The 21319-nt window shown below is 39.1% G+C and overlaps 1 protein-coding gene across 2 annotated transcripts in view; it reads right to left on the reverse strand.

The window, feature by feature from the left end:
- Positions 1 to 13540: 13540 nt before the first annotated feature.
- Positions 13541 to 21319, reverse strand: part of fign (fidgetin) — a 28104-nt gene continuing 20325 nt past the window's right edge. For both annotated transcript variants that reach the window (XM_038720442.1, XM_038720441.1), the window contains exon 2: positions 13541 to 19947. In XM_038720442.1, coding sequence (XP_038576370.1) covers positions 17711 to 19939 — 2229 coding nt within the window. In that variant the 5' untranslated portion in view covers positions 19940 to 19947 and the 3' untranslated portion in view covers positions 13541 to 17710. The remainder of the gene's footprint in view (positions 19948 to 21319) is intronic.

The raw sequence follows: 21319 nt of genomic DNA on the forward strand, positions 1-21319 counted from the left end.
TCATAAAACAATATCACACAGAGATTAATAATAAATAAGTCATAACATAATTTTCATGAATGGCAATAAATATGACAGATAGATAATTAGTGTTACAGATCCTTTATTAAGCCAGAGTAATTTATTCACATGACAAACACTGTTCATTTACAAATATTTTAAGTTGGTAACAATTTATTTGAACCCTATTTTGCACTTATAAGCAGTATTATGATCAATTAATACATGCTTTATAACACATAATTACACATGCTTCAATTTAAGTTTCTTTTAATGCATTGGTACAATGACTGACACTGAAGGATGTCTTACTGGCGTGTAAACAAATAAATGCTTGATAAAATGACATAGCTGTAATGTCTAGTCATGTTATCATAACTGTCTATATACCACTTATCGATGCTTCACATGGTGTGTAATTGTTAACAAATACAATTTTAACATCCTCTTATTTGCTTGCAACTACATTGTAGTTATTATAAACCATTTATTAACCAGTACTCTTTGTGTTTAAATACTGATAATTAATGCTAGAAAGAGTGCTTTAAAATACAAAGTACTACTATTAAGTCTTTAAAGGTGATTTGACTCTGCTCTTCTCACTTTACCTTATGATGAATTTTTCCAAATGTCTTTTAGAAACAAATGTATTATTGCCAAATGCACTCCACATGACTGCTGGCTGTGAATATTGGACTCTGACATCCTGCAGGTGGGAGGAGGTGATACGTATTTAAAAAATGCAAAATGACATCTAATGTTTTGCGTTGCTGCTTGTTTCCCAGACCTGGAGTGGACCTGACCATCTGCTCCCCTGGTCAGATTGAGCTATGCTTTTGGCAGTGCTCAGAGCTGTTCCATTGGCCTCCATCTCAAAGGACACCCAGTATTATCAGATTTCTCTTGCCTAGAAAAACTGAGACAGTGGCGCTATAAGAATAACAATATGCTTAGAGAAGGGAAGGGGGTGGGGGATAAAATGGGTGGAATGGAGGGAGTGGGACAACAATAACAACAAGTTGTCTTGCTAGCAGCCAGGTTACTATCACATTACAGATGGAATCACTTCAGAAACATGGAGAATTAATATCCTAATGAAGCTTCGAGTAGCCATTAGGTGTGTGTAATGTGGCTCCAGAGGGCTGGAATAGATGTCCGGCAGCTTTAGGCCCTTATTTGCGCACAGTCACCTCAGCGGTAGCTTTTATTAGGGTAACATTAGAGGAAAAGGAAAGATGCCACAGAAAGACAACGTTTTATTACTCTGGTTCCCAGGGAGCCATGCTCTACCTGTCACAGGCACACAAAGCATGCTGTTTTAGTTCATTTTACAGCTAAATATCTCTGTTACAAATGTCTCTGTCTATGGAACAACATTTGGGCTATTATCACCAGATTGTTCCAGGTTTGTCTGGTGATGAGTTATTTGGTGTAAAGTTTCAAACTGTGTGAAAGGATTTCTGTGCAGGCAGCCGTGAATAAAAATTTCATTCACACTTTTCATTCACATTAATATACTCCATTTCTCTCTTTTTCCCCTCTCTCTTCCCTTTTCTTTTGACAGGACTTTTGCATGCCTCTGTTTTTTATCTTCTTACATTTTCAGGGGAATGAATTGCTCTCCACTGTCACTGGGCTGTGGCCAAGAATTCATTTTTAGTGGGTCAAATGTTTCAGAATGTCATCTTCAACAGGAACCAACCAGCACGATGAATACAAGGAAAGACACAAAATACTTTTTTTTGTTCGATCACTGCATACACCTAAAGCATGGTAACCGTACAGTACACAAAGCACAGGCACAGAGTGTCTATGTAGAAATCAATATTGAATTAAAACACTCCCCACTCATGAATAAAAAAAACAAAATGAAAAATGGTAAGGGGTCTATTGGAGCTGCAGGACTCTACAGTCAGCTAATGAAGGTTATGTTGCATGGCAGAATTCAGTAATTGCAACGCACAAGTGAGGTATTAGACAGGATGTAGCTAATGGAAAACAATCACATTTAACATGGCTCCTTGGTTCTAGCTGTTCAATAAGTGAGCAGCAGGCTGGCTCACAGCAAACAGGGGGGGTTTCACACGGCAGAGGGTTTTAATGTGATCGTACTATAACAGACAATCTATTTACAGTGTGCTCTGGGGAGCTAATAAACAAATGTTGAGTAATTTCAGCCAGCAGTAATTACCCTTGCAGCTGACAAGGAGAGTGTGATACTCTCTCCTTCACCTCTAGCTCGGTCCAGGAGGTGTGGGCTCTTCGGAGTGGTCCTCCTCTGCTCATATAGATGTGGCTGCTGGCCAGCAGTCAACCGCACAGGATCATTTACAGTACACTGCTTCTCTCTCTGTGCACCAGGGTGTCAGATTCTAAACCATTGTCCTGTTTTGCTTTGGCAATTGCCAGACACAAATAAGTATGATACAACTGGAGCACATAACACTTTGTAGTAAATTTAGAGATTCAAAACCAGGTGAAATTTTATGTGGATGTGTTCATATAATCCAATTAAACAGAAACTCAAGCAGCAGGTTACCAGCTTGGGTGGTAATTAACATTTGTACATGATTTCATTGGGACTCCTCACTTCCTTTAGCCACACGCTAATGCACTCTAACCCCATTTATAAAACAGTGGAAGAAGAGAACAAATATTAAGTTTAGGACGCAAACAAATTACTTAACTACTGCAGGTTAGACGGGCGAGAGGGCCAATGGCATCTTTATCCAGAGAGCTCAGTCCTGATCCTTCAGTTACGGTGAAATAGATTTTTATGCAAATATATCTCTATCGATCGCTGTGCCTTTCTTTGATGGAAGAGGATGGAGAAAACCGCATGTAATTAGATAGAGATAATCATTACAGGATCATCATTAATGGAACATGTTTACATCAGTGCAGAGACAATCTGTTGCATACAACTACTCAACAGTTTCTAATACTCATGACTTTAATTCGTGGATAGATTATTTCTTTTTTTTATTTATTTCTAATTATTTCCTGTTACAATACAATGTGCTTACAGGGGTCTGTGTTGTGGGCAGCTTGTGCCAAACAGCATTATTTTCTGCTGTAGATCATGCCTACAGTGCATTAGCCTTAGTCCCCTCTGTCTTTCTGACCAGTATGGCACAAACAATGCCACATATCAGATCCCTGCGTTCTCTCCAGAATAACAAGGAGGGAGTGGAGCAGTGACGTGAGGGGTCCAGTCTGAGGGGCTGACAGACGGATAGTGAGGCAGCCTGTCCCTTATCCTCAGACAGGCAGATGTCCCCTCTCCCTGCGTTGCCGGCTGCTGACCAGGGGAGAGCCAGGCGGCTGCTGAAATGAAGAAACTTGAGAGCTCCTCAGGGGGTGAGCTGGTCATTTGATGTCCAGCACAAGGGCAGAGTGTGGTGCTGAATGAGCTGAGGGAGAGAGGCAGCCTCTGCAGTCTGTTACAAAGGCCCGGCCTGACGGGCAGGGAAGGAGGGAAAAATACTGAGCACAGACTGACAAAAGAGATGAAATATAGTAATGGCCTGAGAGAAAATGGTTGTAAAGCACATGTAGGAATTTGGTGTGGGGCAAATATGGGGATATTTTCTCTTAAAACCCCACATGAATCTGTTCACAAAACCAAAAAAAGTCATATCTAATACTATATGTATCAACATGATCATTATTATCTATCAGCCACTCTACATTTTTTGCTTTAGAACTTTATCTATTATCAGCCTTGTTATAACCAAGAACTGTCCATAATAACAGCCTGGACAATGGGGGAGTGATACTGACACAATCTACAACTGAAGTCCCATTGAAATATGTGAAGTACAGTCACAATGGAGGCATGGCATCTTTCTTACCTGGCCTAGGTTCAGTCTTGCAGGCAGTGGAGAGCACTTTGAAGGCTACAGAGAGGCTGAGATGAGAGGAAGCCCTGCCTGCAGAGGGATCAACCATGCCAAAGTGCCAGCACCACAATGCTGTAATTAATCGCCAGCGATGGCAGCCTCAGTCCTGCAGCCCTGCTCAACTTCTCCCTCACGACAAAACCTTACGGTCAGGAGACGTTAGGCAACATTAACTGCTCATACCATTTCCATTTTCTGAAAGGGGGTGGTGGTGTGTGTGTTGGGGGGGTCCCGAGGTAGGTCTGTAGATATAGGACTACCGTGGGGGCTCAGGCGAAGAGAGCGACGGTGCATAAGCCATGGCTGTGTACCTTTCATCTTGGAGGAGATTTGGAGAGGTTTCAGACCACAGAGACTTCTTAATTCTCACTAATTCATTTGCGTTCCAGATTCACTGGGCCTGGGATAACCTGAGAATGATAATGAACTCGCAAGGGGAGTGCATGGTCCCTTGCCTTTGAATGTGCTCAGAATAGATTCAGATAATCTTTCCTTGTGAATCTTTCTGGAGGAGAAGAATCCCATTAAGAGTGATTGCTTGTCATGAGACGTCCTCTAAGTTAGGGAGGTTTAACTTGTGGACACACCCTGCCATCTCAGGACATAAGTCTAACACAGTGGTTCTTTTAAAACACAAAAATGCAATATGGATGTAACCATGAAAAAAATACATCTGTGCAAGTTTTCGATTTCCAAATCATACTTTTTAATGAATATTTATTTGCAAGCTGCATGAATCCTCAATCGATAAATTCTACCCACCATCTTATATAAAAAAGTGCTGTTATTTTCTCTCCTTAGAAATCAAGCTTTTTCCAAACAATATATTATCATTACAAATGAGGGAGCAGGCTATTTACATTTATGGATTGAAATGCATCATTTTCAAACCACACGCAAGCAAGTAGACCTAAATGTTTAAAAGCAAGCAGTGCTTTCTGTTTTTGGCAGCATTCAGCACTGAGATATGTTTACAGTTACAGATTCCTTTAAAAAATAAGACTCAGTCTTGCAACTGCACTTTTGACATTCACAAGCACACTATGTTTGTCCTTTACTGTTAGATCAGGACTGAAATTTGTACTGAAAGAATTTTCCATATGCTTCTTCATAGCAGGCTGACAATGAATAGAGAGATTTTGAAGAGATTTATAGGTCTGTGGAGTTCTAAGGGATAGATTGCAAACTCTTGTGAGAAAAGGGAGGGAAAGCTGCCTTACTTCAGGGCCGGTCTCATCTTTGGTCAAACAGAAGTGAGCTTAATTTGTGGGTCTGCCTGGGGAATTTCAAAGGAAAAAAGCTTTGAGTGACGCCAAGCTTGAGCTCCCTGATGTTAGTGAGATGAATGAAAGCAGGGTCTATAGGCTACAGGCCTTCTCACACTCCCACATTAACAGAGGTCTTTCAAGTTCTCATCAGGATAATTGTATAGGATGCAGTATTATGCAAGACAGTGTTTTAGAGGAGTCAGGCAGCACTTGTCATCAGTCTGATTATGACACTTACTTTCATGATAATATGTACACATTTTAAGGTAATTATAAAGTAATAACACACAATATGTGTGTATAATAACTAGTGGTTATAGACAGAAGAAAACTCCCTTTAAACTATCACAAATCTACAGTTATAACCTTATGTCACTGCAAAGCTATTGCTCAACACACCACATTTTAATTGAAGTCCCTCTATTTAGCAGTATGCAATCAGTAAAAGCAGTATGCAAACATTTAATAAATGATTTACAAACACTATAATGTAGTTTTATGCAGATGTATGGATACAAAGTAATAATGTACAGTATTTGTCACAGATTATTACTTCTCCCATGAAGACATATCTGTGTTTTACTATATTATCAACCATTGTCTGTTTATCTACCAGCTTCCACTTATATCTGCTACATATGATAATACACATTATCATAGTGTATTATCAACCATTTATTTATATTATTTATATGCTGCAAATGAATACTAAACAACTGGACTTAAAGTATGCAAGGTGTTGCCCCAAACATCATAGTCATACTTATTTTAAATAGTATATATTTGCCCATTTTATGTGGAGAAACTATCTGAGTTGAAATATGGCAAAAAAAAAAAAAATAATAATAATACAAGAATTCATTCTCGCCTCTTAGTGTTTTTCAACAGAAGACTTACTGTGCTATTGTATGGAACTGGCTGGCCTTGATAGAATGACCTAACATTTTGACAGGACAAAATATAAAGCTGCTCTTTATTCTGTGGACAATTCACCAGATGCAGGCATGGGAATGGCTTTAATCAATAGAAATGTGGGTGTACTGCATGATTTATTCCAGGCTTTGCTTTACGTACAAAGAAATCTCGGACATTGCTAAGAGTGCAAGCAATAATGGGACCCACTCAATTTTCCCTGAAAGCTTGTGTGGTGATGGTTGTAGATGTGAGTATTCACAAGTGCTATCTGATCAGCCTCAGAGGCTTTCCAACAAGACAGATGATTAGGTACGGCAAACGAGCCTCATCACCAGCTAAAATTGATGACTCAATGGTGGATGACAGGCAACTCTATTTGTATCAAGATACGGCACTGACAGTTGCATATCAATCAAAATTGAGTTATTATTGAGCATAAAGAAAGGCATTTGTAATATCATTAAATCCAGATATGCCTCTCTTCACATCTGGCAGGCAGCCATGCGTGTGAAGGAGGGGTTGAGGGACAGAAAGAGAGAGGCAAAGCAAGAAAAAAACACTTGGGGCAATCATTTCTGGCAGTACGCTGGCAGCTGCAGTGTTTTTTTTTGTAATTTCAATATGTTTCTCTGTACCTCAAGCTTGGGTGCAATAACAGCTTACAGATTGCTTATATCATCAAATTTTGACAAACTTCTCAATATGTTTTGACCTTCATCTTTAGCCATCTGCTTTCTACTCTTTCTTCTCCTCAGTCTATACATTTTCACCCTACAGTAACTGTGTACCCTAAATAGGTTATGCTTGAAAGCCAGTATTAAATTATATTAGACAACAGCAATTTATAGTTGTATATATAGTTAAAGTTACATAGTCACTAACTCCTTAAGGAAATGTCTGGCTCTTTAGCAAAATGCCCTATTAACTTCACCAGCTACTTGCTGACATTGTCTGTGGTTTGGTGCTGAGAAGGTAGTGTACAGCAGGTTTTTCTAATTTTTTTTTGATGAAAACAGCTGCCTGCTGTAGTTGCAAACTACACTATGAGAGCAGTGAGACTGAACTGAAATTGCAGGCCAGAAAACCAAAACAATGAGCTGAAAGAGCAAAACTGCAGTTAGGTGATAATTCTTTGTGAGTTTGTCACTAACGAGTGACCCCGTTCATACCCCCGTTCAAGTAGCCATGTGATCCATTGTTAACACAAAAATATGGATTATAGCAGCTTTATGACATCCCTGTGAATCCCCTTAAAGGCGTCATTGAAGTCAATTACTTCTCAACATCCTTCCTCTTGTTAGCTGCTTGCATTATGTTAATCATGTATATTTTTGTCAGTCTAGTCACTTGTGCTATTCTGATATGAGAATCAATAGAGACCTCTTAAATAGTCTACTGACAATGTGGCATTAAGAAGTATCTTGTTCCATGAGCTGGTGATCAGAGTAAACAACACATTTCGTATAATATCGTCCCTCCACAGTTTGACATTTCCCATCTGATTTTCATATCTTTATCTGAAATGACAGTCTATGTAACATGTGGAGGCCTTAAAAATGCCATGGCTGATATGAAATCAATTTGCATTTCCCCGGTGCCTGGATAACACGGCCCTGTCAGAGGACCCTGCAGATCTGCTGGAGATAATGACGTTATAGGGGACGGCTTGCACAGTGGAAAGGATGAAATTGAAAGAGTGACGCTCTGTGTTTCCCATGATTGCCTTGACTGGAGGATGTGTGGCTATCGGACATGCACTCCTCTGTCTTTGGTCCCCATTAGCTCCACTTGTTCCCAGACAGGGGTTAAGACAGACTAACCAGTCTGACCAGTCAAAGCCTCCTTGTGTCAGCAATGGTATTTTAACAGTATCAACTAGGAAGAAGCAATTGTAAAACTGTAATAAAGCTCATTAATTATCCCTTGTTGGTCAGCGTGTTGAAGGTTTTACATTTCTGGGGACCTGCAGTACAGTACATAAAAGCTTGCAATATTACAATTAATCAGGGATTTCATAATAGTAATTAAGAAAAAATATACCTCAGACTTTTAGGTCACGTTTGATGTTATGTCTTAATTTATATACATTAATTCATACATTGATTGACTATTGAATAGCTAAAGAGAAATAGTGACACCAATTAGAATGTAATATTATTAATGGATAAAAAAAGATGGGGGAAAAAATCCCTGTTATCTCATTGATGTTATACTGCAGTAATGGCCCAGTGTTACTGGAATGGTGTGCGATCCCATCATTATATTTTTCAAAGAAGACCACACAGTAATGGTAACTACAGGCCACTTTAGCCACTTGGCGAAAATGTGAAAAGGAATTATCTGAATCGCGGAGATCACACACAGGAGTGTACTGCATTTGTAAAGCCATATTATAGTGCGCAACCCAGAATTTGTTATAAACATAGGAAGTAGATAGTTGATGGCACTGACCTGAGGACATTTAGAAGTGATCAAACTGGTGCAGGGGGCCAGCTTGTTATCGAGGGTGGTGTATGCTGAGAGACAGGGACAGCTCTCCCGCTACTGCAACACTAATATACGTTGCCATAAACTACTGGTGATTCCAGCAGAGTTTAACCTCACTTTGCCTATTTCAGGCTGTTGAATGTAAAAATGTTGACCTCTACACCCCAAGTCTTGCTCTCTCTGTGGCGTCCGAAGAAGAAAAAGTGAATTTTTCAGCTATTCATTTGTGGTGGGCATCTGAGTTTTACCTGACAGAATATTTTATGTACCCAAATACTACTATCATTACAAAAACATAAAACTTCAAGGAACAAGTGAGATAAACAGCTAAATAAGTTAGATTAAAAAGCACTAAAATCGAAGAGAATGATTTTCAGAAGAAAGTAAGGAGGGCATTTTATGTCTAAACTCAAAATCAATCAGTGGTAAGGCTACAGCCTACTCCTTATTTCTCTCATAAATACAGAAACGGGAGAGGGGAGGTCACATTAAACTACAAATAAAATATGTAAAAAGTATTGGTATTGGTATTGGTATTGGTCTCGGCAATACCAGCCTGGGTATTACTTGGTATTGGATCGTATAGGAATTAAGTGGTATCGCACATCACTACCGCAACGGTTACCAGGGAAATATTGTACTTTTTACTCAACTACATTTATTTTACAGCTATTGTTAGTTACTTTGCAGAGTATTTACATGTGAAACATATGATCAGTTTATAAAACATGATGCATTGTTATATTCAAACTGCCCAACAGCGTGTAAAGTTGTTACAGTTTCCCCACACTTAAAATGCTGCTTCCATGTAAATGAATCAGTAATAATATGGTGGTGATGGAGCAGTGGGTAAGACACATGCCTTTAGAGTGAGAGACCCGGGTTCAATTCCCCACTGTGACACATCCATCAATGTGTCCCTGAGCAAGACACTTAGCTAGTTGCTCCAGAGGCGTGCGACCTCTGACATAAATGGCAATTGTAAGTCGCTTTGGATATAAGCGTCAGCTAAATGAATAAATGTAATATTCCAATAATACATATAATACTCATTCCTGGTGCCATTTTGCATGAGTACTTTTAATTTGGATACTAGAAGTACAATCAGCTGACAGTATTGTACCTTTATGCAAGTAAGTTTTGACATGGAGTACATTTATGCAGTAGTATTGCTACTTTTACTATGTAAATAAGCTCAGTACTTCTTCCACCACTGAAATCAATACTGTATATACCTACAAATACATAATAGTATGATATGAAAATACTTTTAGCATTAACAAATGTAAATTTATTTGTTCTGAGGCATAAAATTATGTCACTGGGAGGGATCGCTAACTACATGTAGGCCGTGAAACCTCAGATACAGAAAGCAGCACAGAGTCAGAATCAAAATCACACTTCATGAACGATAGCAACAGCATTGCAGTGTTTTCAGATGCTGGTGAAAAATATGTACATGAATCCTGTTATAACAGTGTTATAACAGATAATATTTAAAGCCTTACTGAGGCACTAATAAGTATTTCTGAGAAGATATACAGAGATGTTGGTGACATAGTGGTTCTCTGTAATTACAGCTGACAGTAATTTCTAGATGGCTGTAAAAGTAAATATTTAGGTTATTTGGAATTTTTGCAGAAAAACATGCTGAAGACATTCACGCACTCTAATTATATTCATGGGTCACAGTTTGACTTGCGAGTATATTTTTTTCTTTGTTTCCACACATCTCATTATTTTTCAGAATCAAGATTAAATTGCTTTGAATGCTGGGGATTAACAAGGTCACATCATAAGTATCTAAGAGTATATGGTGGGTTTGATGTTGTAGGGGGATTAGTAAAGTACACAATGTGCTGTTTTCCATGTTATTACAATAAATACACACATTCCACTCTGTTTACACAAGTGGTCCATTGGGTCTAATGTCCACCCCTTTGCAAGCTGTGTAGCCAAAATACACCGGGATATCCCGTGCGTAATACAGCATGTACTTAAAATACATGAAGGAGACCGGCTGATAATGAGACATCCTGGCTCTAATCAACCATATAAAAGTCTGAAGAGGAGCAGAACTGTCTCTCCCTCACCAATAACAATTTTCAATTAATAAAAACATAATTTTGTCCAGTCCCCAACGCTAGGGTTTAGGTATAACTTGAGGTCCTTCCCTCGCATCGTGTGAACAAACCTTTATGCTCTGTAGCTGTGTGAATCTGTGTGTCAATTGTACACACACACACACACACACACACACACACACACACACGGCAAGGAATTATACTTGTCTGTATGGTTTGTTAGCGCTCAAGAGATAAAACTTTACATGTTGCTCCCAATTAGCACAGCAGTGACCGTGCACTGTCTCCTGTGCTCAGCTTCCCTTCTGAAGAGGGGCTATTTATGTGAAGACTCATGAGAATGTGAGAATTGAGGCGAGAGAGAGGAGATATGGACTGGGTGAGATAGAGAGTGTGTGTTTGTGTGTTATGAGGGAGAGAGAGAGGGAGTGAAAGAAAGAGATAGAGAGGAAGGGAGAATTGAAATGGCTTAAGCATCCATTTTGAGTAGAGAGACAGGTCCTATTAACATTTAACAGCATTTGTGCAACTTAGTGCTGAGGTTATGATGCAAATGAGGAGGAATTAAAACTGGCCAGAGGTTTGTCATTGATGGATTGCAGTCTGGCAGTGCTCACACTTCCTAGTGTCCATCAGAAGCGATTACTGTGTAATTAAACCTTATTTCTGGACTCTCTAGTGCATAATTACTTTGTGAATGTAACCATCATCTAAAAGCTACAAAAATGCTTTACCATTTAGTCTAGCAGTCAGTTCCATGGGCTTGTGTCAGATATAGCCATCAGACAGAGCAAAAGAACTGTCACTTTTAATAAGAGGCAAAAAATTAAATGAAACAGTATGCTTATTACAGAAAAATTAGGCTTTCAAGAGTCCTTTCTGTTATTTGCATAATTTATCCCCCACCCCACCCCCCACATATACACACACCACAAGCTTTAGGCAATTTCCCTCACATTTAAATAGATTGCACATTTAAGGCTACTTAAGGAAAATTATCACTTTGCATATTTTAATTGTTATGAAGGAAGTGATTTGAGAGAGGTCTGTGGCTCATCCTCTTGAGCCATGTGGTTGCGAAGCTGTCTGATTCGGCTGCTCGGCGCTGCAGCTTCACAGATAACCTCCGAGTTCACACACATCCACTCCAGTTTCATCAGAATGCAAATGAAGCACAGAACACTGGGACAAGTGGGTCTTTGATATTTACAAAATAGCCACTAATAACTTGAGTGTAATTTGTTTGACTCAACTTCATTTTTCTTTTATCAGTCCTGATTTTATTTTTTTTCTCCTGGTCAAACGGCTCTTGTTTACAAATTCTGTGGAAAGAAACAAAGAGCATGTTTGCTGCTAGAATTTAGAGACAGCAGGATGGAGAAAGGATGTGTACTGTATATATCTATATACATATATGTCTGTGTATCTAGCTCTCTCTCATAACAGGCAAAAAACCCAAGATAGACACTGTGAAGTAAGTGTAGCCATGAAAACAAATCACATGTATGCTTATGCAGTTAGGTGCTTTGATTTGTGTATCCAACAACAAACACCAGTCACACTTAACACTGTGAGAGGGACAACATGCTAAAGGAACAATATTATGGAGAAGCTCTACTGTAGAGACTCAGATTAAGGTTACTCACAGTCGGTTGCATTGCAGTGGCTACACTGTATTATGGAAAGTGGATTCAGTTGTCATCACACATATGTGAATTGTCTAGATACTTACCTACATGTACAGTATGAATTTAGCTGAAGTTTACTGGATTAGTTTAAGTTTAGCATATACACACAAAGCAGGTGCAAAGCGCCAATTATTTTGGTGTTGATTTGTATTTCTTGAACTTAACATGTTTAAACAGATACTGGCTTTATTATTGCTTTGTTGTTTAACACAAACCTAAAAATGATGATGAATGTGTCTATGCCCGCTCTGGAGGAGTAAAATGTATGTTTTTTTTAATCAAAAATGTTAAAATTCTATCTGTGTATAACTTTTAATTTTTTTTTTTCATTCAGAGATGAAATGTATTGAATTAACTTGACTGAATCACTCCATTTTTTTAATAGACATAATTTGTCAGGCAATGTTCTTCAGCACAATAGCCACGGTGAATAAGACGAGTGAACAATTCCATCCTCCAAGGACAGTTCTCCATGGGAAACTGCAATGTTTTAAGTGTTCTCGCCTTGGCAAGCTTATCAATGCTGGTAAAGGAGAGTATTCAAACACTCACAGGCACTGATAATATGAAATTACCTTTCTCACACCCTTTTGTTTTTGTAAATTAGTTAATTTTACTCAACATCATGTACAACTCAAGTCTTTATTTAGAAAGGCTATATGGAAATGAAAACAATGTTTAATTTACAATTTTCAGTGCAAGGTATGGATGTTTCCCCAAATCACTGGTATAAATGACATAATACAGGTATACATTTTTTTTCCTTTAAAACCAGTGTTTTTCACCCTAGAATCATGAAATAGTAGATACTTCAGATCTGATGATAATATGCACCCACAGCTGTACCAACACTGACACTGTGTCTTTTCTCATGTATGTTAATTGCACAGAAACTTCCCACGCATATAACACCTAAATAATGATACCCTGAAAAATGAATTTTAAGCATGGCTGTTCATTTTCTATTAGAGAACAGCCAGTATGGATTTATAAATTGATATAGATTATGAAAGGTGTATTGGTGGGAGGAGTGCAATAAAAAATAAGCCTTGAAATTCTAAACTGCTGCAAACTGAAATACTTTCACTATATCTTTGTTGAACACAAGAAATAAAGAAATTATGATTTCAGTTGTCATGGATTGAACACTGTCTTCCACAAGAAATAGCTTGAAACGGAAATAGCACAGGCTTAAATCGATCACACCATTGCAAATTTAATCAAGTGAAGGTACAAAATGCATCCAGTTTTCATGAGAAAAAAAAAGAAAACATTTTTATTCAGTATTTCATTAACCTTTATGTACCTTGAAATCAAAATACATTTAAATTGACTGTACTGTAAGTATGGCAATACATACACACATATAAACATGTATGTGGTGCATTTTTCGTATGTATGTTGTATATCATTAGCAAATGTACAATACATACAGCTATGTGCAAGTTCATTCTCTGTACATGTATATGAAAAGTAAAAACTCAAAAGTTTTCATATCTTTATGTTATCCCCTCATACTTGCAAGTGCACATACATACACATTAACATGCGCAATACAACAGTTAACAAAGGATTAAAGCAATTTGTTACTTTTTAGGAAATACATTTGCATTGGTGACCTTGTAGAAGACCTACACAGCCCACAACAATTCAATGGGAATGTGGTATTGTAAATAAACTGTACGTTAGTATGTGCAGATTGACTTCATCTGTGCCCTCAAGGTGCCTTATTTTTTCTGTGACTTGTACTTGACAGTGTAAAGACAGTCTTTTTGAGGTAGACTGCTCAGATTAAGGGCAAGCTTTTTTTTTGTTCATTATTTTTTTTTGTTATTTTAACTTTTTATCCACAAATGCATGACATTCAAAATGACAGGACATAAGTACTACATGTACAATATGTAGCAATGAGGTAGAAATGGTTTTAAAGAATGCCAGACTATAAAACTACATAAGGATGGAATCAAAGTCTTAAGCAATTCTCAGCAAAATGTAATACAGAAATACTGACAGATTCTGAAAAAAACAGATTCAAGTGACTGAGTTGGCATCACTGTGAGACTCGATGTGCTTGTCATAGGTTCTGCTCAAGTGCTGATTGTGACTGTTGGCCCTTTCATCACGTCACCCTCAACAACGAATGAGTATTTTTTATGATAACATCTATAGTATGTGAAATTTACACCCTATCTAAACAAATGTTTAAGTGTTTTCCTCATATCGTATTTGGCTGTGAGCCTTTTTACTGTCTGCTTGTGATGAAAATTCTCTCTGTAAGTTCATGAACAGTCAACCTCTTAAATGCGTGAAATTTGATCTTGTTAATGGCACTTGAAGCTTCTTATCACCTTCTTGTCAAACCCGTCAAAATTACTTTTAAAATTTAGTAATCACAGACACAGAAACAATTAAATTCCAGTGTAACAATACATTGTGTGGTATGTGACATTTTCAGCTATTTCCTATTTTTTTTTTGAAGATAAACAAATCAGCCAAGCTTCTATTCGTATTCCACGCAGAGGTGAATGACTGTTCATAAACTCTTTCTATTATTCAAAAGAAAGCTGCTTTACTTTGGTTTCGGGGCTTTGCTCATTCCCTATACTTCTCCAGTTAAAGTAGTAAAAACAACCTTTCTAAAAATTTATTTTCCAATAATGTTGGCCAAATTTCCTGTATAACTTGTTAATTTTTGAAGGTTTCAAATGGTCTTCAACTTCAACTGGACACATTGATGTGAAAACAAATTTGGCTTTGGACACCCTGGATGTGGTGTATGTGTAGATTAAGGGGAAAAAAATGCTTTGTCTAAGGTTACTCAAACTACTTTTGTAGTTTGCACTGTTTGCATGAATGAATACTAAAATCTTGTTGTAAAGGTGGTCCTGTGTAATTTTGGGGCAATCTGCCATGTGAAAAATGTGACCCTGTCAATTAGGAAAAGTATTAAAGTTAAAAGTTAAAATTGCCCACATCCATATAATCTGAGAAAACAATGTTTAACAACAAACATAAATGGGCATTCAAATTCTACATAGTTGTCTGTTCAGTTATATTTATGTTAAAAATGGTTTACCAATTCCTGTGACTTGTGTGCATTTATTGAAAATGCTGTCATCCGTCTTATCACTGGAGTAAATATCTCTAACAGAGATAATGTGAAACTACAACAAGATATTATTTTTGGCAAGCTTGCTAGATATCTCTGCTGCTATATAGTTTCTTTGCTATTGTTTAGATGCTCTGTATCCATCCCAATACAGGTTTATAAGAGTTGATGATACCAAACCAGGTATCAGTGATTAATATGCAAAAAAGGTAAACAGGTAAAAGGTGTGCAATAGAAAACAAACATGAAGGGACCTCCTTTGAAAAACTATCACAAGGTTCTTTAGTGCCTCTGCAGTATTAGTATACACCCACACCTACAGTGCTATCTACTTCAGTGGCATTTTTCAATGTGCGAGTGCTTTGCTGTCCTTACTGCTTAGAGGACATAATACATTCAGTAACATTTTGACTTGCCAATTCAGTCCTGCTCTTTCATTGCCAAAAAGACTGGATGGAAATGTACGGATTAATGGCAGCAAGTTGTGATTAATAGCACTGTAAACACAACAGTTTAAATGTGAAAATGACATGACAGAGTAAAAATAACAGTTTTGTGTACAGTGAGACTAACCTTCAAGACATGCTCTTAAAAAGGAATGCCACTCAATTCATGAATGTTACAGTAATGTCTTAAGACAGTCAAACCAATTCTACTGTAAACTATATTAAGATAATAGAATTGTTTTTAAGCCAGAAAATGCATACCAAACGTCACTGCAAATGCTGTCACATTTAGATTATCGATTGACATCCCAGATTCAGGTGCCAAACAAACATTGACAACTAGATGCACTGGTGAATGTTAGCTAATACAGACCAAATTGTCCTAAGGCAAACCTGATATTCAGTGGTATTCCCCTTGAAGGGCATTATGTGGTGAGACACAGGGTTCTTGGGAGTTATCAAAATGTAAAGCTAATAGATTTTGCACACAACAAAATACTGTTTGGTGTTCTCTCAGAAGGTTTCCTCCTCGAACAAGCAGAATAGGTGCTGACATTTTGCTGTCTTCATAAATTTGTCTTTCAGAGATAACTAACAAACTGAGGTAGAAAGGAACTTAGGCTATACATAATCCTTAGGTTTCATTAATGATAAAACAGCAGCAAGATGGAATGAAATAGCTCGGGGCAGCTGTCTTCCTCAACCCCAAGATGTTTGTCTGCACCTTTCGAATTTCTCTCAGCTCTGCATCACCACAAGCTAAAGTATAGGATGTAAAGAACCCCGAACAAATTACTTTTCTGTCTTGTAAATAAACCAGAATTACTCTCATACATTCATTGTAGGAACCTTCTCATTTCATTTTGAGCTTTTTGAGGTATTATATAGCCTTACATGGTTTGATGATGGAATTTCAAATGCAAGCCAAATGCTCTAGTAGTGTGTAGTGCTTCATCACAAGATTATGAGGTACTATACATATCATTTTCACTTTCCTGAGTTTTCAAATAGAGAACATCAAAAGAAATAATGGTAGAATTTTACATTTATGTGAAACACTGTGAATGACTACTGTAACAATATTTTAACAGCAATTACATAGTAATTTATTGTTTAGATTAATGTCACATTGTAAAATAATATTTGTTTTCGTAATTTCATCTATAGTGGAGAGGCAACCAAATTCACCCTAAATTGGCTAGAAAACAAATCGCATTGTTCCAGAATTTTTTTTTGTAATTAAAGAATGTACACACAAATAAAACCTGTGTAAGGTAATGAAGCCCAACTGTAATTATGTCAATAAATTTAATTTAGCTCAAATTAACTTCACAGAGAACACGAAACAGACACAGCTGTAAAAAACACTGTTCTAATGGAAAAGAGAAAGCACGTTTTTTGTCTCCTTTTAAAGCTTTTTTATATTAGCACATCACCAATGAAGATTGTGAGGCAAAAAGAAAAAAAAAAAAACTTAAACAGCACCACCTTAGGCACTTGATAGCAACTAAATCTCAAGATCAGCAGAATAGTATGTATATATATTTATATATGTATGTACAAAAACTGGGGCGTCTTCTCCAAGTTTTAGTGAGCACATAGCATCAGCCATATAAAGCATTTAATTTATTTTTACCAATGTGTGATGTCCAGTATGTCATCTTCTATCTAAAGCCTTCAAGGACAATCCCTTTGCTGTAAATAATATGTCCATGTCGCCGCTGTTTGTTATTTTTCTTCACTGAAGGCCAAACACTTACTTGTATTCAACTACTGGGTTGTTAAAGAAATTGTGTTTGATGGGTCTCTTTTTATTGAGTACAACCAAACATTTTATTCCATTCAGTGTACATGTCAAGTTCTTTTTGTGATATGCTGGGCTGAAATTTGCAAAACACATTGTCAAAGTCTTGGTAGGAAACCGGTCTCATCTGAGTGGGATGGATGGTTGACAGATCAGTACCAGGAATGCCATGGAGAGGACCTACCACCGCCTCTTGACACAGCTGGGTCACCTCCAGTCCTGAAAAGCCCTCTGTCCTCTGAACCAATAGTGACATCTCTTTGTCACTAAGACAGTAGTTGTGCTGTGAGAGCAGTTGGCTGATTATCTGGTGTCGCGCTGTTCCATCAGGCAAGGGGATGAGCAGTCGCTTGGTAAAGTACCTCCGTAGGGACTCTGGGATCTCTTCAGGCTTATTGGTGGAGCAGATCACAAGGACATGGTCCTCAGCAGAGGTCAGAATACTGTCAAGCTGCATGAGGAGCTCAGCCCTGAGGCGATTCACTGGGCTATCCTCACTGAGCTGGGCTGACAGCAGCAGGTCCACCTCTCTGATGAACACCACTGCTGGCTGGCGACACCGGGCCATCAGGAAAGAAGCCTGGATGATTTTGTCCCCTTCCCCTAGCCACTTGGTCACCAGAGCTGAGCTGCTGAGTCGCAAGAAGGCAGCCCCCAGTTGGTTGGCCATGCAGTGGGCCAGCAGCGTTCTACCAGTTCCCTGAGGTCCAAATAAAAGGAGGCTTCGAGGTAATGTAGCAAGTCCACTAAACATATCTGGTCTTAAAATGGGCCAAAGTATCTCCTCTTTGATGGCTGCTTTAGCCATATCCAAACCTGCAATGTCGCTCCAGTCTACTGGAGGACCCTGCTGAAGGATTTCTGTGGTCACCATCTCCACCAGGTTGGAGTCACTGTTCTTCAGTTGTTCCTCTGCAGCATGGATGGACGAGGTAGCCGTACCAATGTCAGGCCCTGTTAGGGAGTGAGAGAGGTGCTGTCTGTGCTCTTCAGTTTGCTCGCTCATGATGGGGGATCCAAACTTGTTGTAGGGCTCACCATTTCTGAGATCACCCACAGAGCTTTTGGTTGATCCATAGGATGGAGGAGTTAGTGCTCTGCCAGAGTGTATAATGAATTTTCTTTGCTGATCAGAAGACATTGGCTGTTTGGTTGGCTTAAATGCTAAAGACGATGCCTCAGCATTTCTGTCAAAGCCATTGCCTCTGTTTGAGTCTGAGACACTGCTGTCTGTTAATCTGTACATTGGGCTCTGTGAAGAGCGCTGTTGGCTGTAGTTGAAATTACCATAGCTAGAGTCCATATCTCCATGTCCACTCATGTAGAAAGCTTTTCGTTTTAATGAGTTGGATGTGCTGCCATTCAAAGGTGTTGGTGTAATTGGTGTATGATTATGGGACTGGTAGGTGTAGCCAGGCAGTGTGGTAGGAGGGATCGGTGTTGGAGCTGCAATACCGGATGGCAGATAAGCAGAAGGAGGGGGTGCTCCCCCAGGGCTATAACCAGGACCAACAGCAGTCTGAGAAGGATACCCTGTTGGAGGATAATTGTAGTTGGGAAGGTTTGGAGACCCAGAGTTGTAGCTTGGCACTAAGGTAGGGGGAGGAGGTGGGGGTGGTGGTTGTAATAGCCCAGCACTGTGCAAAGGAGAAGGGTGGGGGGAGGGGAGGGCTGGGGTACTCTGGCCGCTGTAGCTAGAATGCAGGTAGGAGCCGTTGTAGCTGGCAGTATATTCCTGAGAGGGGAGACCCGAGTGGAGCGTGGTGGCTGTGTGGCTCCCGCAGTTGCTGCTTGAATAGCTAGGCTCAGACAAGCTGCTGGCCACCCCTGGGGAGCTGCCTATGCTGGCCGACACATCTGTAGGGGGTAGGGCAGCTGTCATTCCAGCTTTGCTTACAGATATAACATCTGGAGCACAGTTCATTGGGTAAATCCCCTCCTGCCAGGACTCATTCTCTGACTTTCGTCCATTCATGAGTCCAGTGGTGCTATCAGAGTAGGAACACAGCAGTGCTCTTTCATTTGGGCCCTCTAGGATCCCAGAGTACTTCTCTGCATATTTCTTAAGCAGATTGGAGGCAGTCAGTGCAGAGATGTCATCGTTTGCCCACGCATACTGGTACGTTCGCTGTAAGTGCCCTCGGTAGGCCTCTACTTTGTGTGCTGGTGAGCGGGTAGTGGATGAGATGTCAAAGTGTTGCTCTGCCCATTGTGTGTGCTCTGGGGTCCACTGCATCTTTAGACCTAGATATTCCGCATAGGGAAGAAATATGTCAAAGTAAGCATTACATCGTGGTTATTAATCATTTTAAAATAATATTCTAATATTTCTAAATGCTGTATAATAATAAAATAGTAGTAGAGGCTATGGAAAAAAAACTTGTCTCCTGTATGACAAACGGATGCTAACTGAACACACATCATGGTCAGTATGAGGATATGGGACCTAACACCTGGTTAGCGTGGTATAATCCACCCAATGCTGAGCAGAATGACACAGACATTGCAGGTCAGTCTATAATCCAACTCTCATCTGAGGCATTCTGAGACAGTTTCAAATCTGCTTGGAGGAGAGCAGCAAAGCAATCTTCCTTGGCAGCGCTCTGTTGCTTTCATCACACAAACCCCTCAGCCCAGCATGAATTACATCCACATCCAGTCTGCCTACTGCTTCCTAGTCCACAGAGTGAGGGAGGGAGGGAGAAAAACATGCTTCACTTGTCTTTTTCTCTGCAGCCTCTCTCAGCCTCTCTGTATGGCCTTAAGGGTTTGAATGACATAAGTAATCAAGTTAAATTCTTAATCTGCAAATAAAAGTTTTTAGACATGCTGTCATCTTTTACTCTGCTCAGAGGGTGTACTATACATGCCAAAATGTAGACTATTAGAGAGGTTACAGCACAAAACAATCAGAGATAGAGTGAAGAGCCTCATTTTACATCAACACTAATCTGACCAAAAGCCACAAGAAGATATGAGAGGAGATGCATTTAACCCAACGTTGCCTGCCTGTTATACAACAGTCCACACCCTTGCTGAGCAGACACTGTACTGCTATACTTTATACTTCAGTAGGTTAAGCCTATATCACAGGATTCGAGCAACATACAGCCACTGCCCAGAGGCAGATTACAAACAAGGCGTTTGTCTGTAGATTCCCTACTGACTCCCTCCCAGCTATTTACCCACCCGCCACACTAAACACCAGGAGCTAATTAGCAGGATGATGCTGCACTAATTGTGTTAATTTACAAGGTTTTAGTCAAAGAGATTCATGCTATGGCTCACATAGTTGTCAACCATCCAAGCCAATGATTAAGAAAAATAGCTTGAGGCAAAAAAAAGCCTGGACAGACAAACATGGTAGCCATACTGTGCTGGAACAGAAAGGTCCATCAACCTACAGAAAATAGAATATGAAAACAAGTTCTATTATAACAGGGGACAGTGACAAAGAAAGTAAAATTAGAAAAATACAAAATGTCTTTCATGTAAATCTAAATCTTACTGACTAGAAATTTGTATGAATTGAAAATGTATGAATGACACCCTTGAAAATACCAAAGGTAAGTCTCACCGACCATTTCTTAGGTCAGCTGTTTTCTTAGGTGTGTAG

Source organism: Micropterus salmoides, unplaced genomic scaffold (assembly GCF_014851395.1).
Source record: "Micropterus salmoides isolate LMB-PRFRI ecotype aquatic unplaced genomic scaffold, ASM1485139v1 Ms_hic_scaffold_15, whole genome shotgun sequence".
Taxonomy (NCBI): Eukaryota; Metazoa; Chordata; class Actinopteri; order Centrarchiformes; family Centrarchidae; genus Micropterus; species Micropterus salmoides.